The sequence below is a fragment of the Phalacrocorax aristotelis genome, chromosome 2 (assembly GCF_949628215.1).
Source record: "Phalacrocorax aristotelis chromosome 2, bGulAri2.1, whole genome shotgun sequence".
NCBI classification, from domain to species: Eukaryota; Metazoa; Chordata; class Aves; order Suliformes; family Phalacrocoracidae; genus Phalacrocorax; species Phalacrocorax aristotelis.
Genome location: NC_134277.1, coordinates 96,377,003 through 96,398,796, shown reverse-complemented (window position 1 = coordinate 96,398,796; position 21,794 = coordinate 96,377,003). Strand labels below are relative to the sequence as shown.

The 21,794-nt window shown below is 36.1% G+C and overlaps 1 protein-coding gene across 6 annotated transcripts in view; it reads left to right on the top strand.

Moving 5' to 3' along the window:
• The window catches only part of PTPN3 (protein tyrosine phosphatase non-receptor type 3), a 174,335-nt gene that overhangs the window by 144,450 nt on the left and 8,091 nt on the right, over nucleotides 1-21,794 (top strand). For all 6 annotated transcript variants that reach the window (XM_075084418.1, XM_075084419.1, XM_075084422.1 and 3 more), the window contains 7 exons: nucleotides 3,181-3,337; nucleotides 5,075-5,241; nucleotides 8,061-8,151; nucleotides 8,414-8,475; nucleotides 9,348-9,494; nucleotides 13,081-13,209; nucleotides 21,501-21,646. In XM_075084418.1, coding sequence (XP_074940519.1) covers nucleotides 3,181-3,337; nucleotides 5,075-5,241; nucleotides 8,061-8,151; nucleotides 8,414-8,475; nucleotides 9,348-9,494; nucleotides 13,081-13,209; nucleotides 21,501-21,646 — 899 coding nt within the window. The remainder of the gene's footprint in view (nucleotides 1-3,180; nucleotides 3,338-5,074; nucleotides 5,242-8,060; nucleotides 8,152-8,413; nucleotides 8,476-9,347; nucleotides 9,495-13,080; nucleotides 13,210-21,500; nucleotides 21,647-21,794) is intronic.

Genomic DNA, 21,794 nt, shown 5'->3' with positions numbered 1-21,794 from the left:
GCAGTATTAACATTGATTATATTGTTTTCCATAAACTAAATTTCACCTGTTCTTGACTGTTAATGAAATGTAGGTGATATCTGAAAGTTCAAGTTAAGCTGTCTGTGGAATGCATTTTTAGGTTATTTTAGCTCAGTGATGCCTTTCCTTTATTGTATTTGCTACTATTTTAACTTGCTCTAGATTCATTCATTACACTGTAAATTGTCCTCAGGGGTCCTGTTAGTTAATATTATTTGCTAAGATTATTTCTCAGGTTTGTAGGTCACTTTTTCCCACTTTGCTACAAAAAAAAACACCAACCTGTAATAGTTGTGGAAGAGGGGAAGCAAATCTACTCACCAAAATAAGTCACTATTTTCCCTTTCAAGTCCTAAAGTTCTTTAGTAAAAAAAAAAAAACCACACACAAAAAAACCCTAATATAGCAGCAATCTAGTATGCTGGGAAGATTGTAGGATGGAGAGCATTAAATCTGAAAAACCAGTTATTGCATCTGGTACTTTTTTTAACTAAAGTCCTATACTGATTTTTTTCACAAACAGTATTAATATCCTATGGTGCTAAAGAAGTCATTATGATTTTTTTTTTAATAGAGCTTCTCATTGAAAAATAGTTTGCATGCCTCTTGGAGCAATAACAAGGTGATTAGCATAGAATGAAACATTGGGTGTGTCAATAGGACAGGAAGCCTTTGACATAATTAATTGGCTGGAAAAGCTCAGTATCTGAAAAATCTACAAATTATGCTTATATGGAAGGAATTAATTCTCCTTCAGGTTATATTTTATGTCATCAGATGATTCAAGTAAGAGAGCTGAGGCATTAACATGTCACATGATTAACAAAGTTTCTTTGAGCAAAGATATTAATCTTCATCTGTAATAAAGAATAATAGCCAGCAACCAGCCAAGAAATCTAAATTATAGGCACATATAGGAGATCAGAAACCATTCCCTTCATGTTCTTGTTGACTTCTCGACTCTCCTAGACTGACCCGGTATGATTTTTGTATCACTAGAGACTAATTTGTTTCTCAAACAATAATATTAGTATGATTGAATCAGTCATTCGTAGTCTCATTCTTCAGTCTTGCCTTTGTAAATGGTACAAAATATGGCAAGGAGCTTTTGGGGAGCTCTGAATACCTAGTTAAATTGGTGTTGAGGAACACCATGTCTGTTTCTAATTCCCATTCTTCTTCTGTTTGCGTTTGTCTCTCTTTTTAATCATTGTCAATCTTTATCCTTCATTATTTTCTTTGGAAAAAGTTGGGGGAAGCTTTAAATTTTTCTTTTTAAGCAGCCTTTCTGCTACATGCTTCTTTCTTTTCTCCCTCTTCTTTCTTTCTTCATTTGTTTTGTGGCAGTCATACATATCTTAAGTTTGCTTTCCTTTTACTTTATTCTTGGACACAAGTGGCTCCCAATTTATTTTCTCCTTCATATCCTTGCCTCTTTTCTTATTCTGCATTTCTTTTGTTGGTTCTATCATTACCACTTCTCCTTTCCATTTCTTCCTATTTTTTACTTGGTAATGTAGTACATCACAAACTTATTTAGGAGCCATCAGTGCAAGGCATAACCATGGCTGGGGCTAATTAGAACACCTTGTTCACATTTAGGGGGTTGGCGTTGTTTTTTTGATAGGGCTAATAACATTGAATGAATAAAGTTCAGGGAACCTGTGCTGGCATTAAGAAACTACAGGGAACAACTGTGAATATAGAACAACAGTAAAGGTCTGTGTCTCATTCATATTACAAATGAAATGGAGTTGTATGTATATCACTCTTGTGTAGCTGAGTACTTCCTAGACAAAATAAGAATTAGGATAGCAATGAAAATAAAATTGTTACACTACTTGACACTCAAAGGTTGCAGAATCCTGCACGTTCATATTATGGAATCACAGAAGGTTGGAAGGGACCTGGAGGTCATCTTGGCCAACCCTCATTGCCCAAGGGTCACCTAGTGCCAGTTGCCCAGGACCATGTCCAGACAGCTTTTGAATACTCCAACGTGGGAGACTCCACAATGTCTCTGGGCAGTCTGCTCCAGTGCTCAGTAACCCTCACAGTAAAAAAAAGTGTTTCCTGATGTTCAGATGGAGCCTCCTGTGTTTGTTTGTGCCCATTGCCTATTGTCCTGTCACTGGGCACCACTGAAGAGAGCCGGGCTCCATCATCTTTGCACCTTCCTTTCAAGTATTTATATATATGGACAAGATCCCTCGTGTGCCTTCTCTAGGCTAAATGCTCCCAGCTCTTTTAGCCTTTCCTCATACAAGAGATGCTCTAGTCCCTTAATAATCTTCGTAGCATCATCATTGTATTCTGGCCATAGATTTAGTTGCTTTACACTGGACCTAGAGTTAAGCATACTAAGAAGTGTGGCAGAAAATAGCCAAACAAAACCTAGAGTTCAGAAGTCAATCTAAATTACTGTATCCAAGGCAAGCCATGATGCAGTTTTTCATGTGAGACGGGGAAAACCCTGCTTGTGTTGTCTGCAGCACGGGTAGCAAAAGAATTTGTCACAAATGCCAGGGTACCTGAGCATCATAGGTTGAGCATGTACCTGCATCATCTTGTTAAAACTTTCAGTGAATGAAGTGAGGCAGAACGTTCTCTGTAAATATCGCTTGCTAGCCACCAGACAAGAATCTGGTAAATAACAAAAATATGAAATGTGTATGGATTTCTTTAAATTTTAGAAAGGGCATGCCTGGGGAATGTCACGTTACTCTAAATTATGTTCATCAAAATCATGTTTGGACTTCTCGGTATTCACTGCATAAAAACTGAAGTGTGTTATCTTATGTACCCAAAACACTTTTTCCAGAAATTCATGTGCAAATGGCTGTAACTAGTGGTTGTTGCAGCTTGGAGTCTGAAATTTAGGTCTTTAAGAACAATCTGGTGATGGCTGTTTGATAAATGCAAATTCTTTTTATTGCTGTCAGTATGCTGTTTGAACTGTTTCTCATCTTCGTTGAGGGGCTTTGAAGCAAGAAAGACAGCTTTAGATCTGAATACTTTGATAGAACTGAAACAGAAGATGAAACCTGGTCAGGAGAACTCTGAAGACTTTGCTTATGTGATGAACTTAATATCCTGATGTCTTCCTGCTTACATGACTGGATGCAATGACATTAATGTGTTTCTTTGGTCTTGAAACAGGCTGATAAATGCATTCCAAAACTGAATGAAGGTGATCAGATAGTATTAATTAATGGCCGAGATATCTCAGAGCACACGCATGACCAGGTGGTCATGTTCATAAAAGCCAGCAGAGAATCTCACACAAGAGAGCTTGCACTTTTGGTCAGGCGGAAAGGTAACTGGGCTAATTTTTATTCACTTTTACTGTTTTTGAGACTGTTGCTCTTATGCTTGGTGATATAACCTCTTCTGTTTACACAGATGTGCTCGCAGGGCATTGGGAATAGGTCTGTGCTAAAGAGTAGATCTCCCTGCATTTGAATTAGTAGTACAAATAGTTTTAATTTTATAGGTTCTCACAACTGCAACAAAGAATCTATCAAGTTAGAATTTCTTTTTAAGTCTAAAAATCTATGAGAACAAATAGTCCCTTGCAAAAGTTTGGGATGGTTTGTTTGGTTTTTGTAAAACATAGCATAATTTCACAAATCCCCAACTGCATGTTTGCAAATACCCATGGGCAGCTCCCCAGTACAATGTTACAATGAAACAAGTCAAATAAGCTTCTTTTTTTCTTACAGTAGATATTTTGCGACAATACCGAGCTTGACCTATGCTGGCTACTTGCTAAACTGCTGCCAGCAAACAGGAGGCAATCTCTGAAATATGCAGGGTCTTAAACCTGTGCATTTAAAATACGGGGACCCATCCAGCTTGGTATTCCTTGCTCCGTATTTAAACACATGCAGATCCCAAGAGCGTTCAGATGATGTGAAAATCCTGTTTTATTACTTTCCTGAAGAGCTATGGTAGACCTTAACACACACAATTATGGAAGGGCTTTGCACAAAGTTTCTGATTACATTAAGACTTAAAAATCTGAAGGGATTATGCGTCACTGGGAAACAGGAGGGAATAAAACTACCTAAATGTTATGTACTTCTGTAGCATTTACTTCATTTAAAATTTCTTGTGTCTCTAGGAAGACAGGTGGGCTTTTGGTGGTGTTCTCCCTGAACAGTCCTGCTTCTATTGTAGGCATTTCTGCTGGCTCTATGCAGTATTTAGTCTTCCCTTAACTATTCTAGTCCCCTTTCTAATTGCAGATAAGAGAAGTCTGCTCTTAGCTAAAGATAACCTGTGGCCCCATGCCAGTCATTTGTATAGGTGTGAGTACGAACAGCTCCCCGTTTTCTGATGTTTGGCAAGTATGAGCCGTTCTGATCATTGCAGAGAATAACCACAGCTGGACACGTTTGGTGACACAATAGCTTTCATAGAGACAGAACGACTGTGTGGATTAGTTCATCAATGTTTGTCATGTTCTTGAACATGTTAGCAAGGAATGTCATAGAAAACTGCTTCATTTTTTGTAGTTTTAAGTTAGTTCCTTCAATGTTAACATAAGAAATTGCAAATGATAATTCAGTAGTTTCTCTAATGCCAAAGGAGTACAGTATCAGTGTGTTTGTGTTTGTTTTGCTCTTGGGGGTCCAAACTTATAAAAGCTTCTTATAGAGATATTCCATTAATTATGCTCTAAACTTTTTTAGGCAAAACTCATTTGTGTTTTACTGTGGTGGATGGTGTGATTCATGAAGCTATTCAGCAGTTAGTTGGTAAGACAAGGTTGCAGCAAAAAAAACTTTGTGCTTGGAATTCAAGTTCTTTGCATTCATAGATAGGCACCTTGAGGAGTTTCATTTTCTGAAAGGTCATAAGGACATTTTACTCTTAGTAGTTTCCAGTGATATAGTACATAGAGAAATGCAGTTAAATGTGTTGCTGGTTGCTTTCCCGAGGCCTTGTCTTTGCAAACTTTGTTGTTCTTGCAAGCTGGTAGATTTTAACGTGTGTTGCAAACATATTACTGCTGTATGTAATAGATTTTAATTTTCAATACATCTTTCAGTAGTTAAACAGTTTGTGGAGCCTAAATCAGAAGACGAAGCTGATTCCCACAATCTCCCAGAATCTCTTCTTCCTCTCTGTTCTGAATATGGTGGTGATACACTGGAGGAGTCTATGGAGCAGCTGAGGAAAGGGCTGGAAAGTGGAACTGTCCTTATTCAGTTTGAGGTAAGTAGTACTCAATTCTCAAATGCCATTAATATAGATCAATAACTGTGACCAGCAAGTAATGAAAAAGCTTAATTGGAAGTCTCATTGCTCCTGTTGAGTCTTATCTCAAGAGAGCAAGAATGTGACTTGCCCGTCAGTTTCACCCTTCACTATTTAGGATAGGGAAGAACAAGTTACCAGTCTTGCATAAAACATCATCTGATGAGAAAAATGTATTTTAATTAATATGTTTCTAGCTTAAGTACCCAAAGGTCACTAAATTAGTATTATTTTCTTAATTCTTTTATTAAGTAGAATAGTGGGGTTTTGACAATGATCAGTCTTCTACTTTGTTTCTTTTTCCATGCTGCTCAGTGACATTTCTAAAACCTTTTATACCTTAAGTTAGGGTTTCAAGTTCTCATATGTTGCCTTCTTCATGGAATGACAGGACCAGCTTGACCATTCCTCATCATCTTCTCTTAGAAGTTGATATCGAAGGCTTGGAATGTTAATTTCTGTTTGCTGGACATATTTAATGTCCAGTTCTGTGGTGATACTCCCTGGCAACCTAAACACTGATGGTTACTTCCTGGGCAGATTACTTTGTAGGTGGGATTCCCCTGCATATAGGATGAGACTTCAAAGAACTGCTGTATAGATTAATGAATTAATGTTTGTCATGTTTTTCAACATCTTAGCAATGAATGTCATAGAAAACTGACTAATAACATGTTTTTATAGTTTATTGAACTACTTCCTTCAGTGTTAGTGTAAGAAATTCCAGAAGATAATTTAGCTGCTTCTCTAATGGCAAGGGAGTACAATGTATATATGTTTGTGCTTGTTTTGCTGTTGTGGATCTAAACATTTATAGTAACTTTGAAGAAACCTTGGTTATTATGACTTAAAAATTTCACATTGAGTTCTGGAGTAACCTTTCTGACACTGAAAACTTGTAGGACAGTGATACAATTTTTCCCCATTGTGATACTTTTCCTTCACTATTTTTTTCAAATGCTTTAAGACTTAATGGTGGTGGCTGAAGAGTTGTGGTATTGCTTATTGCATAACCAATTTTTTTTGAGATTTGCTTTGTTTCCAAGAATTGCCAGAGTTAAGACTCGCCTTTTTTAAGGAATGTTTCGTAACTACTTTCCAAAATCCACAGCACTCATTCCAACGCAGCAACAGCGATGAGTCTGTTGGCTATTGAAACAGTGACTCAAAAGATATGAACTACCCTTTCAATGCTTTGTTAATTATCAAAGTTGTTGACTGAATTTGTGCACAAAGCTCCTGTAATAATCTTCATAGGATATTTGATCCTTTACGACTTTTTCCTGACAGTGTTTATAAAAGGGTATTACTGATGTTACAAAAAAAGCACAAAATTTTTTGAAATCTAATAAACTAGGGGACAGCTTAGTGGCCTTCTTTCTTTAAGTGCATTGTTTAGTGATCTTTAGAAGCAGAAATTTGCAATGTCACCTCATCAGCTTTGGTGGCTCTCAAACTCTCCATTCACATTAGTAAAATAGTAAATAATTAGCCAGTAGACTATAGACTATAAGACTATAAATAATCAAGTTTTTCGAGAATATCTTCCTCCACTTAAGCAGAATTTAAGTAGTCTGTCAACGGCAAATTACTTTTTGCCAGGCAACAATAATGAAGCTCCAGAATTGTTACTTCATGTTAAATTATTCTTCCTAGTCTTCCAAAAAAAGCAGAAATCACAACTTGGCTCCAGTAAAATGGAACTTGAGTTATAACTTCAGCAGCCCTTCAGTTACACGTATTGTTGAGTTCTCTTCTCACATGGCTTGTTTATGCTGTTCAAGTTGAAAAATGTGGTGAGCTGTGATACCAAGTCTTAGGATTCAGTAAATCTCACAGTAGAATGAACTTTCTCTGTTGTTCCTTTTCCCTCAACCAAAGCAGGGGATTTAAGCCTCCTATTTGTTTCATTCCATTTTATGTGTGGAACCATATTCTAAATCTTCATTAAACATGTAAGATATAATGAGCTCTTTGGTAAGTGTTCAACAAAGTATATAAAACTCTGGCACAGCCAGGTTAATGTAACTCAGTTGTAAGTTGCTTTCATGTATATTTAATACAGAAAAACTGTAGTTGTGTAATTGCATTTCTTTTTTTTGTTTTTTATTATTTTCCCCCTCTGTACCTAGTTGTCTTGTATGATGCACTTAATGCCTTTTGACCTCTAAAATTTATTTTTAGTTATACACTTGTATGCCTACACTTACTCTGGATAAAGTTTGCAAGATAGGGGTTGACCCAAAAGAAGGGAGTCACATGTTAAGAGATTGTAATACATTGAGACTTTGGTTTTTTTCAGATACTTGCAGGATTGAATGTGATGGCTGTAGTCCAGAGAATAGAAGTTTGTTTGAATTTTTTGTATTACAGTTAATTCCAGAAAATATCGGTCTGCAGCTATTTTTTTCCTCTGAAGTCTTTTATTGCACACCTCTTCCACCTTCAACCTCTGTTTTCCTTCTGGTGCATAGTTTTACAAGAAAAAGACAGCCTTGCAGGGAAACAGTTTATATCAGACTCGTACACTTCCCCCCCTTTTTCTTTTTCCTAGAAATTCTTCTAGAGATGATGATGGGCTAGCAATAACAGAAATTCTTGTCATGTTAAGAAATAAATAATCTCTCAGGTTAATTTTGCAGGTGGTTAGGAAAAAGATTAAATAAAATAACTAGATTTTTTTTCAGTCTGTGTATTTTCATGTGAATCTACTTTGTGTGTGTGCATATCATAATCACAACCCTCAGAATCCTACCATTTCTCATTCTGTCTTGCAGCAACTTTACAGAAAGAAACCAGGATTAGCTGTTACATGTGCAAAGGTACCTCAGAATATGGATAAGAATAGATACAAAGATGTTCTGCCTTGTGAGTATTAAATACAGACTTTCTGCCTGTTTTACGTTATCATCTAAATGAGAACTTATAAAACTGTTGTATTGAACTACTTGATTAAAGGTTTCATTATATATTCAGTCTTATTTATTAATTTTATTTTCTGAAAGGTTATCTATTTTGGTTTGTATTCTGCTGTTTGTGTGTGTGCAGTTCCTCAGTTTTTGACTTAATAAAAGGGAATTATGCCCCTCATTGCTAATTTGATTCCCTCTTCATTATTTTTTGTGTGCAGATGATGCCACAAGGATAATATTGCAAGGAGATGAAGACTACATTAATGCAAACTACGTGAATGTAAGTCATATGGAGACCTGTATTTGCCCACTTTCTGTATTACAATAGTAGACTTCATTTAGCCTTTTTAAGGAATAAAGGTTTTTCATTTTATGTTTTGGGCATTTGTAAATGTAAAAGATGTAAATATTCATAATGTAAAACATTAAGTGTCTCTAATGAAACAAGTGGCCGTCCTGATATACAGTAGATGCAAGCATGTGGTATACACTGATATATATGCAGGGTCTTTATGCAGTAAAATTGTTTTACCTTTCCACATACTGCAAATGCTGAGGTGGTCTCCTATAGGTTAAAAATAAGCCTTTTTCCTTCTAGAACCACTTATGGGCTACCAACTATGCTATGAAGGTTCCAGAAGATAAAGTAGGGTCCTGATTGCCCTAATCTCTCCCTAGGAGACAGGGAGAAGAGGGGCAAACACACACACACACACGCACGCACGCACGCACACACACACACACACACACGTTTGTGTCAGATACTTAAGTTAAACACCTAAATCACAGAATCAACTGTTAACTTGCTGTGTCTAGTATCAGGCAATAAACAGCTTTTGCTAGTGTACCTTTGGTATACCTTGCTGTTATTCCTTACTAAATATTAAAGAAAATTTGGAAAGCAAGTGCTCAAATACATTTTCACTATTAATCATGTATTCCTAGTTCAGCATGAACAACTATAGTATACATCTGGTGTAAATAAAACATTTAAAGATTTTTTCACATAACAAATAACCTTGATTACCTTATTACTCAGCTTGCTCCATTAATCTTCCCTCAACTCTGTTTGAATGAAATGCTGGATTAAAGATAAATAGTACTTGAGTAGTGACAGCAAACTTTACATAGGGTTTTTCTTCCTCTTTACAGATGGAAATTCCTTCTGTGGGCATTGTGAACAGGTACATTGCTACTCAAGGGCCTCTTCCACACACATGTGCACATTTCTGGCAAGTAGTGTGGGATCACAAATTGTCACTGATCATCATGTTAACAACTCTAACTGAACGAGGACGGGTAAGTGTTCAGGTTCTTTGTATGCTGAAGAACTTTACTGTGCCTTTAGACTTTTTCCCCCTGTTGTTGTGATTAAATAACCCTAAAATAGGCCAGCTTATTCTGATGAAACCTATCTCTGAAGCCTAGGCTTTCTGAACTACTTAGAGGAACAGATACCCTGCAAGTTTCTTTTCTGTGCTGCTTTGAAAACAAACCAGCAGTCTGATAAACAGAAATCACTGCATTGACTCCATTTTGCTGATCAGTCAAGTACTGTGTGCTGTCCTTTTCCCCTCAAGAACTGGGCTCCATGTTGCAGTTGTTATTCTAATGATTCGGCAGACATTTGGAAGAGTTGAGCAGGTTAAACAAAACTTGCAGTCTGGCTTCAAACAAGTCTGCCATTACACTACTTACTAGTTTTAGCATGCTGGTGGTCAGAATTTAGCTTGCATTAGTTTGTTGCAGGTTCTTTTCTAGAATAGCTCTGGTAATTCTTTTAATTATGTTTAAATAAATTCTAGCACTTCATTAATTTCAGAATAATACAGTGAAAATTAAAGCAATAACTGTATCATACTCAAAATAGCTTCCTGCTTATTTTTTTTCTTGTATTGAGGAGAAATACAGGTTAACACTTTGCCCAGTCAGCTGGTGCCTTCCAGGCGATTTGTCACTAACTTCAAACTATCCTGCTGGTACATGTATACACCAGACGCTTTTTCTGACTTTTGTTTACCTTCAGAGATGTTTTACATTTGCCCAGTTTGTGGGTGAGTTTTCAGGCATAGGAAAAGATGTATGTTCTTGCCAGAGTATCCCTATTGCCAAATGCAAAACCTTTTCCCAAACCCTGTAGGTTTTACATTCTAGAACATCTATTATAGGATAAAAACCTTCCCCCCAGTAGTGTTCATTTTTTACAAATGGATGCATTATTTTGACTTAAAGAGGAAAATATTTCAGATAGACTGCTACAGTAAAAGTTTTGGGCATAATGGTTACAATTTGGATTTCATGCCATTGAACTTCAACCCTAAGAAAGGTAGAATTAAGAAATTTTAACACTTCAAATTTTCCAGCTCTTGCCACTCTGTATTAGTTTTAAAAAGTTATAGACTGAAAATGTTATAGGTGGCACAAGCAACGTTGTTAAGTTGATAAAGAATCCAAATTAACTAAAGCTGAAATACAGAACTGTTGGGAATATCAATTTGCTTGGTTTATTTTGGAGCTAGTAACAATTATTATTAAATTGTCTAGGCAGTGAAGAGGACAATTATAGCTCAGCTGTTTTGGTCACACACAATTAAATGAAGTTTTAAGTACAGTGTCTGGGGAGTTGTGTCAAGATGGGGGTTTTTTTGACTCCCTTGGATTTTCTTATATCTCAGCTGGACTTTTTCTTTAGTAGGCCTTTTTTGTAAGTCCAGTGGCTTCATACTTGGAAACTACTTCGTTTATATTTGTTACATGAAGTAATTATTTACAAGACTGGAGCTGCTGAAGTGGAAGATAAGAACATTTAATTACTGGGGTGAAATGTTGGAACATTTATGTTGAAGGGCACACTTGATCTGTCTTCAGTGGGCAAGGATTTCACTGCACTAGTATCTCACTGGAATACTTCAAATTCAGTCTATTCTACAGCATTTTGGCCTTTGATTAGATGGGGAATGAGGTGGCAAACCTGTCATCAGCACTGCTCTAAGCTTAGGTTTTAAAATGAGGAATAGATATTAGCATTAGGATTGTTTCTACAGAAGTTTCATATACACTGACTAGATGTGGCTATCTCTCTGCTTTTTAGAAGGTGAACCAGAAAAAGGAAGATGATAATTTCAGCAGTTCAGTGGTAGGGATCTGAAGATCACCTTCTTACTATCAGCAGCAGAGGACAGGAGAAAAAATGGTTCTTTATGCTTGTACATGGAATTGATTAGTCTCTTTTCTTTTAGAAAAGACAGAGTATTTCACAGATGTAATTTTAATATGAAATTGAACTTCAGCTCTCATTTGTATCCTGGTGTACCACAAACTGTATATGCAGTACATCAGATGCATTCGCATGCATGTATGACTTCGCTTGTCACACATTGGTAGGCTTGAAGGTTATCGATGGCCTTGCATGAAACCTGTCTGAGGCAGAGGGCAAATTATGCTTTCCTGCATCAGGAGGTTTGTTTCTGAGCCTTTGTTTATAACTTTTTAACATGTAGATACAATTAATCATTTAAGAAAAGACCTCTGTCTTCAGTCTTACATCTGACATAGAAAAGAAATATGCATCTCTTTAGTTCATGTATGTGTCATTTGTCAAAGTTGTTTGTTCTTCCAGTTTCTGAGCTCAGTTTTCCCTAGAAAGTGTGGAGGGCAACTTTCATTATATGACCGAGTTACTGTGATAACTTTCTATACAGTATTATTGCTACTAGTGTTTATAAGCATTATTGTGTTTTAAAAATATTTTTGCCTTAAAACATAAAATATGATGAGTGAAAAATGAAGATGGTTTTCCCATTCAGTGAATTCCTGTCAAAAAACTGAAGTACCACGTAGCTCTTAGTGGCCTTAAAACTAATACCCAAGTTAAGGAAGCAACCTTCAGAAGACGACATAGCTAAGGTCACTTCATTTCTCTTCTCCCTGAAAGCAAGTGGTGAAGGTAGGGAAGCTTCTTATGGAAGCATCCAGACAAGTACCAGGCAGGCTGAACTTCTGCGGGGATGCATGTTAAGGGGTGACAGTGCTGTTGGGTATTCCTTTTCCTACTCACACTCTCACTCTCTGCACAATGAGTTATCTCTTAGGTCCTCCAGAAACAGAGCCTGCCTTGCTCTTTCCCTCAGCTGTGAGACTACAGTGTTGGAACAGGGGGGGGACACAGACATGTTCACATTACTCTTCGCATTCCAGCATGACCCTGCTTCAGAGTCTAAGAATAATGTTTGAACGGACCTGTGGAGATATCTGGTCCACTCCTCTATGCTCAAAAGGGCCGGCTTTGAAGTTCATGTAGGTTGCATAGCATCACGTCATTTAGGTTTTTATTATTTTCATGGATGGAGATTATTTTCATGGTGGCTTGTTTCTGTGCTTGACCATCATCACTGAAATAGTTTTTGACAACATCTAATCAGAATTTCCCTTTTTGCATTTTTTTTCAGTCACCTTTTGTCCTTTCATTGTTTACTTTCAAGAAAAATGTGGCTCTGTCTTAGCTATAACCTGCTGTTAGGTGGATGAAGATTATAATTTATAAGTTATAAATTCCCCCCCTACACTTTTCTTCTTAAGATGGAACAAATCCATGTCTCTCTCCTCCTACGTTATGCTTTGAGAAGTCATTTTAGCGATTGCAGTTTAGTACCAGACAGAAAGCATCTTGCATCCAATTTACCTGAATTTTCATTAAAATAACTAAAACACAAGCTTATAGAGAATTTACCCTGTTTTGCCATGTTACTTTCCAATTTGGATGTAAACACCTCACCAACTGACCGGAATACCACTCCTTGAATACCCTGAACCATAGCATAGGAGGGGAGGCTGGAAACAGAAGTACCTGTATAAAGTCTTGATGTGTGCTTAATTTTCTTTGCAGACCAAATGTCACCAGTATTGGCCTGATCCACCAGATGTAATGCAATATGGCAGCTTTCGTGTCAGATGCCACTCTGAAGATTGTACGATTGCTTATGTTGTTAGAGAAATGGTGATTACAAATGTTGAGGTAAATGCCTGTTATCTTTAATTATCCCAAATATATACATAGATAGATACAGACTCCGTGTCTGAGCATGTACATATCTGTGTGAGAATATATTCTTTTGTGAGAAGAATATGTATATTTTGTATGAATCAACATGGTATGATTATGTCTTCAGCGCTTCTTCAAAAACATACTTTTGGCAGTTCTAGAATACATTAATACATTATGCTCTACAGGTACTGTAATAAGCTTCATAAAGAAATTTAGTGCTTTTCTGTAAACAGTTTTGCAGTCACTGACTCTTCACAAGTATTTTGATTTTCAATGAGAGTTTTTTCTAGTAACTGCTCTTTCACAGGTGACTTGGTTAATGTCACATACAGCTAGAACAGATAACAAAAGTGAATTGTAATACAGTTCTTCTGAGAGAAGAGGCAGGATCTCACCAGCTCCTTCTCATTGTCTTTAGTCAGATGTTTAAAAAAAAATCCTTATCTCAATTGGAATGTGCTCAGTTTATGTAAGGTACTTACTTTCCTTAGCTGTTAATACTTTATGCTAAAGGCAGGATTATGAAGCAAAGAGAAAGTTGAATACATGGAATACTTCCTGCGTATCAGCTTGGGTTGTGAAATCAGTGTTCAGATCACATCTGGACTTCCCACAACCTGAATGAAGTTTGGCTTTTCTTTGTAAGTTGTCCTACGTTTCTTACACATTTCCCTCTCATCTCTTTTCCAAAATTGCATGGTCACAAGTATTTTCTATAAAGATGATGGGTTTGTGCTATCACAAAATGTGTGTCTAAGAAACCACTGTGTACTGACCAAATGCTAATTTTCAGTTCCAATACTAGTAAATCTTTTAAAGTTCTGTTTAGTTATGTAGATTTTACTGTTACTAGAATTGCTAAGAGCGAGAAAAATGAAGTATCTGTTTTAAAATGTAACATTTCACTGACATTCTTACAGCAGGATGACCAATCATTCAGTCTCATAAATTTGTAACTGTCACTTGACAGTGTACCCAAACTTATTTTAATGTGATTAAGATTTCCTTTTTAGTCATAATAATGAGGGGCCTGTACTTAAAGGTCTTTTAAGTTAAGATGGTGTTGTGGTTTACAGTGTTTCAGTTTCTAGCTACGAAAACCCATGCAGTCAGGGAGGAGCATGATTTTTGGTTCTGTTTTTCAGCCAATTAATCTGTAAGTGATAAACTTGAATGTCAACACAGAAGAAATTAACCTCATTAAAGCAGTACTACAGAGTATATGTCAACAAACTTTTAGTCCCTGTCACTCAAATTAGTTGATTGCCAATTAACTTTGGTTAGCTAATGCTTCGTGTAAATTTCATTTAGTCTTTTCAAATACTTGTTTTTCTTGGTTAGTTACTTATCAAATTGATACATAATATTGAGTAAATTCACCAATGACTGTATTCAGTATGTATTTTCACTTCAGGTGTCTATTTACTAGTCAAAATACTTATGAGAATGGATTTTTTTATACAAGTTAATCCTTTTTGAGACGAAGGTTGTGTGAGAATATAGTGTGCTGTTGTAGACATGTTAATGGATGTGAAAGTTACAAGGATCTTCAGCGGAGTAAGTTGTCTCATGATAACTCTCAGTTGAGAACATCATTTCTAATGCAAAGGTGTATGCTTCCATAGATTTCATCTAGCTTAGACAGAAGCATGCCAAAGCTAGTCCAAGGTGGATGTGTTTTTTGTGACGAGCGGAAGGTTGTTTTGAGGGGTGTTTGGGGAGGTTTTTTGGTGTTTTTTTTCTGTCCCACTAAAGGCAAGTCTATTTGTACACTTAAGTGGCTACACACAAAAGAACACTCAACATTGAGCTGACACGTACAGAAAAAATATGACCCTAAACTGATAGCTCTGCGTGAATTCGGCATTTCAGCTGGAAATAAAAACCTTTAACTTGTTAAAACATAACAAGAGAACTCTCAAACACTGAAGTATCTCCTAGTTTTACATGCCATTTCAGCTGCTTTTTTAAAGTGGACCAGATGTATTCTTTTGGAGGCATCTTGTTCTTGAGTAGACTTTGCAAAGCTTTATACGTACTATGTCTCACAGATATTGTTGTTATGTTCTTTGAAGAATACGTAAAAAGTAATCTGAATTCAAACCAAGGTTTTATTATTCCCTGAACTAATGTGAGCATTATTGGACTGATCTTTATGAAGACAAGTAGCTTTTAATAGTGAGATGGATAAAGCTTCCAAACTCACAAGAGACTTCGTTTCTGTTGGAAAGGCACATTTGTGAAAGCATTTCCTGTGAATTAAGTTGAACATATTTCAAATCTGCCTTTAGGGGAAAATAGCTCAGAAGAGAAGTTTATTAAATTATGCCCTTGGCCTTTTGTTCATATATGTTCAGAAGACTTGGGACAAGAAACTTTTTAGGACTTTTCTGACACAGTTTAACTAGGTGCTTCTTTACCTGTAATTGAAGATCAGCAAATGACTGCAAATGTGTGAAATATTTGTAAACTTTCTAAGCCTCATGAAATGAAATAAGGATTAATTTCCTACTGTTTCTTTTCAAGACCAAGATTGAAAGCTATCCTGTAGCAAAATGAAAGAAAAGCAAATAAAGCACTAAGCTTGGGTTGTTTTGAGGTTTTTGGTTTTTTTATTTTATTTCATTTAAAAAAAAACCAAAACTTCTGAACACTTTGGGGACCAGAACAAACAGACCAAAGGAAAGAAATTGTGTAGAGTGAGTGCAAAATTCATCACACAATGCACTATTTTGTAAAACAAGATAAATATTTCTTTTTAATCACTGGAAATGTTGCATGGGAAACCTGAAGAAAATTTTCATTCCATTTCCTTTAAGCTAATTGCCCTACAACATATCATTGCCGATTAAATCTCACCAATTTCAGCCAGTTACATTCTGAAAAAAGCTACTTTGCTGCTTTCCCTTGTTTGAACAAGAATTTTTCTTGATTTCAGTTAAGTGTGACTAAAACCCAGCCACGGAGCTTAGCAAGACTGTGGAGACAATACTTGCTGAAGCATATTACTTACATAACTTTGAAGAATGCTGATTTTGCAAGTTCTTTATTTTCTGCCACATCTTATGTTAGTTGTTGCCACACATGGTGGTTGTTTCCAAATTGCTCTGTCATTCTCCCACCTGATTAGTTTTATTAACTACACTAAACTATTCAAGCAAAAGAAGAAATGAAGATGTTTAAAAATGGATTGAATTTCATTCTTCAAAGACAAGTTATACCATTGCTATAATGAATGAGGAGTGAGGACATGAGAGCACTTACACCTTATAAACAACCTGGGTCAAGGTAATTAAGACAATTCCTTCTGTCATAATGTAGACTGTTCAGCATGATTGTGCAAACAATGGCAATGCAAATAGAGGGATTTGGGGAGATAAGCTTCTTTTTTAATTTAAAAGCTATCACTTTCCATGGACATCACAATGATGGAGCGGATGGTTTGAAGGAAAAGAAAATAAATTGATGCAGCAATTCAAACAAATTGAAGATTAAGCATAAATTCATTTTGTGAAAAAGGGTATTGCTGTTTGCTGGGGGGAAGAGGTAAAATTACAAGATGAAGGATGACTGGTGTCTTTCTGTTTATGAATGACCAGCATGCAGGCCTTCAAGTGACAGGGTTAAATTGATATTAGGTGAAACAAAACCAGCAATGTAAATTAGTATACTGCCAGCACTTTCTGCTATAAACAGCCAAAAATAGAATCTCTAAGTTTTACACATCATAATTGTTCGGGCTGATGCTTTCCACACCATTTGTCTTCCTTGCCAGATACATGTCATACAATAGTTTGGGGGCGGGGAGGGGGAAGCGTTGAATTTGCTCATGTTAAAGATTTAGACTGGTTCACTGGAACTTTTGCTTCTGCACATTAAACAAGACCTTGTATTTTTTCTTTCCAAAGAAGTCTATATAAATTCAACCACGTCATAAATGTCTTGAACAAACCTGTTGCACTGCAAAGGTAATTTAAAGGCTTCTCTGAAAAGTGTCTGCACTGAACATGTTCTGTTCTGTCAGGTACTTGTGGTAGAAGAAAATGAGTTTGCTTTGAATAGTAAATAGCTGAAGAACAAAAGTAGATTAAAAGTGTTATGGCAAGGGTGTACAGAAGCATAATGAGGTGGGAACAGTAGTCCATAGAAATGCCAAATGCCACTGCCAAAGTATCTACTCTTCAGAAACTAAGCTTTAACTCTGATGGCTGAGTCTGAGCTTTCAAGGTATATTTGCGAAGCTCACTAGCAAAGAGCGTACCTTTTCCTGCTTAAAAGATAGTAGGACCATTTCAAGGTTAATGTACTTCTACATGGTGAAGTTTCTTTTCATTTTTTAATTGGAGATTATATTATAATCTAGACCAAAAGGGACATTAAATGAAAAGGTGAAATGCAAACTCAGTTGCTTGGATTTTAAGAAAAGTCAAAATTAACGTTGATCCTTTCAAGCCTAAATTTCATTCTTTCTATATGAGTGTTATCATTTAAGCTGTGTGTGTTGTTTTCCTGATAAACGTATGACTCTTATTAATTGGGGAGAGTCATCTTAGGAGAATAAAATGAGGAAGCCTGCCTTCTGATGTAATTACTATAAGAAAGGCTGCAAACTGCAGAAAGATGAAGAATGGATATTTTTGTGGCTGAGGGTCTTTACACTGAGATTGTTTTGCAAGTGTCACAGCAGCCATTACCTCTGACAGCCCTATACTTTGTCAGGAGTTGCAATCCCAATGGCAGCTTTAATAAAGATCTGTGTCTTTACTCTGTGTTTTTGAGCAAAATCTAGGATGTTAGCTTCACTGTAAGTTGCTTTTGCAGTAAGTTGTCTTGAATTCACACAAGAGAGGTAGGTAGAAGTACATATTTCTTTTTTTGGCGGCCACCTTTGCTGCAGCAACGGTAACCATTATCAGAAGGACAGTAACAAATACTTTGGGGCAGATATGATGTCTTAGACCTCTGTAGCTGGTTGCCAAGTAAATGTGGGTCAATGCTGGGAAGCAGCTAAGTGTTGGGCAAATGGCATGTGATAAACTCAGCAAATTACATAATCCAGAAGTGTTACTGGGGTCTGTAAATTGTATGGACTCATTTTTTTAATCCACCATTTTTAGGCTGATTTGTGGAAGAACCAAATACATAAATTCAATTGAAATCAGTCCATGTGAGTGCAAAAAAAACAAACTAAATACTTTTGGAACAGCAAGGTATATAATGTCAAGTTACCCAAAAATAGCAACCTAGGCCCTGAGCAACTCTTGCTGTCTCACTTTCTGTAAGTCTAGACTTATAAAACAGGACTAATAAAGCCAGATTTTATAAAGATAAATTCTACATTTCTCAGTCATTAGCATGCTACAATAATGACTGTTGTTGAAAACCTCAGGGTTTTTTTTAAATAAATTTGTGGAAAGGGTTTAAGCTGACTTGCAGAGAATAATGGTTTTGACAGCAACTTGAGTATAATGAGAAGCTACCTCTTATTTTGCATTACCAGGTTTGTACAAAGAAGCAGGATCTGAGAGGAATAGTGTGTTTAAGTATTGTTAACAAGACAAGTACAGTGGGGCTAATTATAAGACCAATAACTATAATTCTAGCACTTTTTAAATATGAATGTTAGGGTTTAGTAACCATGATGGTCTTTTAATGCAAGTTATTTCCATGTCTGGTGGTATTTGGTTGACATTTTCTGAATTTAAAAGCTGACTTTCATTATGAGTGTAAAGACGGAAGATTTTTATATTTTTAAAAAGCACTAAAAATAGCTTAAAATCTGGACTTCATCAGAGTGCTGCTTTAATATCTTCTGCATGAGACATAAGTGTTAAAATTAGAAAAACTAGTTCTACCATATGTGAATATAACTACTATTTACAATAAGTTTAATTTACTAATAAAAAATTGAGTATTTTAAAATACATCTGCATTTTTAAAAGCGGGTGATGTAGTGGTCAAGTTATAACAATTTGAATCATCTCAGAAGAGCTCAACCAAAAGAATCAAAACCGATTATATCAAAGCACAAGTATCTAGAAAACTGTACTGAAGCTTGAATCATACCTGGAAAAATTAACAAGCAGCTATGTTGGTCTGTAGGGATGAATAGGGCACATAACAGAAAATTATCACACCAAAAGAAGCAGCTCTAAGGACTAAGTACATGCTCTTACAGTGTATTCTTACTCCTAATAAGTCTTATGTAATATGCTTGTTGTACTTAATGTCTATGAACTATTTTAAAAAAAAAAAAAAGCAACTAGTTATATTTGAGCCTGCATTACTGATAAGTAAAAATTAACTCTTTCCTCTTTTCTGAGCTTGTAAAATGACTTTGGATGCTACAGATCACTGTCGATGGTTCTCAGTTGTGCCATGGCACTTATCCATGATGTATGGCTTGAAGTTCTTGATGCGTATGGGAGGTGACTGGATACTCACTCTTGGATAATTTTAGAATGAATCAAGTCTGTTTCACCTGAATACTGTAATTCAAATGTCTCTGATTTAAGAGAATTGGCGCAAACTGTTACATGTAATTGCTGCATTATTTCACTTCCCTTTTGAAGAGGTTATGATTAAGCATGCGCAGATTTGCAAAAGATGACTTCTTAATGACATTTTCATGCCATGTTTCTGTATTTTTTCAGTCTGTGGCATTTCAGAAAAAGTTAGTGTAATCATTTGGTCAGGTTCAACTACATAATGGCAGTAAAACTGAGTAGAAAAAGGCCATGCTTTTTCTTGCAGAGATCCTGGTCATTGTGGGGTCTTTTGATGACCTGTGTGATAGATCCCAATTGTTACAGCAAGCTTGGTCATTAATGTTAGATTACATTGTCCACTTGGGCCTTATGCTGGATCTTTGAATTGTGATTGCTCAGACTCTGTCATTGAGAAGCAAATCATGAGCTGTGTTTATCTTCATGTCCCTGGAGGCAAGTGTAAATTTCTGGAATTACTTTGACTGGAATAAACACATTTCCTTGGACGCTACTTGGGTACACAGGCAGTAGTTATTCTGTTTTCTGTGTCTTACTAGCCTGTTCCCTGGGAGTGGAAACGCTTCCTCCAGTGGAAGAGGAAAGCAATTTTCAGTAGAAAAGGAAAAAACCTCTTAAAGTCACTAGCATCATTAAAACATTCTTGTGTGGACCACTAGGGAAGGTCCAGCTTTAATAGACTAATACAGTGATAAAGAAGAGGTTTGTTTCAGTAAGGTGTCAAATGTTAAGTCTAGTAATGGATGTCGATAAAATGCAGTTACAGTTTAACTGTTGCTAAATATGTGGAAGAAATAAAGGAATGTGAAGATTTGTCCCAGTCGGTAAAGAGAGAGATCTTCATTGCATGGTGCAGCAGAACTCAGGAGGGTATTAGGTTTTTTCTTTCATTGGTTTCATCTGTAACAAAGCAGTTGAGCCCAATCTGAATTTGCATTCAAATGCAAATGATTGAGTGATTTCATAATCAAAGTTAACAAAAAGCTAAGCTGAAAGGACTTCTGTAAAACTTTTTTAGGTATAATTGAATGAAAGAAGAGCTCTGCATGCAACAGAATTTTTTAACCAATTATATTGCTTCCATATAGAAAAGTATCCTTCTGTGGGTCATACAAGTCATTCATATATGTACAATGAACCTGTAGATATGAAGAATATATTTGTTTTCTAACAAACCAGATTTAGCAAATATTTCAGGCAACTTTATATTATAACTGATTCTGTAAGTACACACATTACATATTTAGAACAGATTGTGTAGCCCCAAGACCCTGTGTTTTCGATATTGTCATCAATAGTTCTTCTGCTGTTTTCAGCTGGTTCTACCAACCTGTTAAAAACAATAGTTATAGTTTAAATATAGCTATATCTAAACTATTATATAGCACTACTATGCTTATAACTTTTATATAGCACTATTGTGTCTTGTAGCATTTTACCTCAGGTGAATCATTGATGTCAAGGTATAATAAGTCAACAGCCAATAAATTCAAGTAATTAAAATCTGTTTAGATCACAGAAGTTAAACTTGATACCTCATCTGTTTAGAAAAATGTTATGCCTCTCGCATGCTTTCTAAGAATTACGTGTTCATACTTCATTCTCAATTTTAAAATTGCGAACATTTTCTACATCATATGCATCTTATAGCATCTGCAGAATATGCTTACTGTGAAGGATATGATTGGTATCTCATAAACATCAATACAGAAGTCGTAACACTGAACATTTCTTGAAAACCTTGCTGTATTTTAGACAGAACAACAACACACCATCACCCATCTCCAGTATGTTGCTTGGCCTGATCATGGTGTTCCTGATGACTCCATGGACTTCTTGGAGTTTGTGACCTGTATGAGGCCAAAGAGAGTAGAGAATGAGCCGGTCCTTGTTCACTGCAGGTACTTGTTTTTAAAATTCTGATTATAGATTTGCTTCAGCCTTAGAATAAGCATTTGCTTTGAAAAGTTTATCTGCAGGACAGGAGATTCCTTGAAGTAGATGAAAATGTTAAACTGTGCAATACCAGCATTCACTGTTGAAGACAGC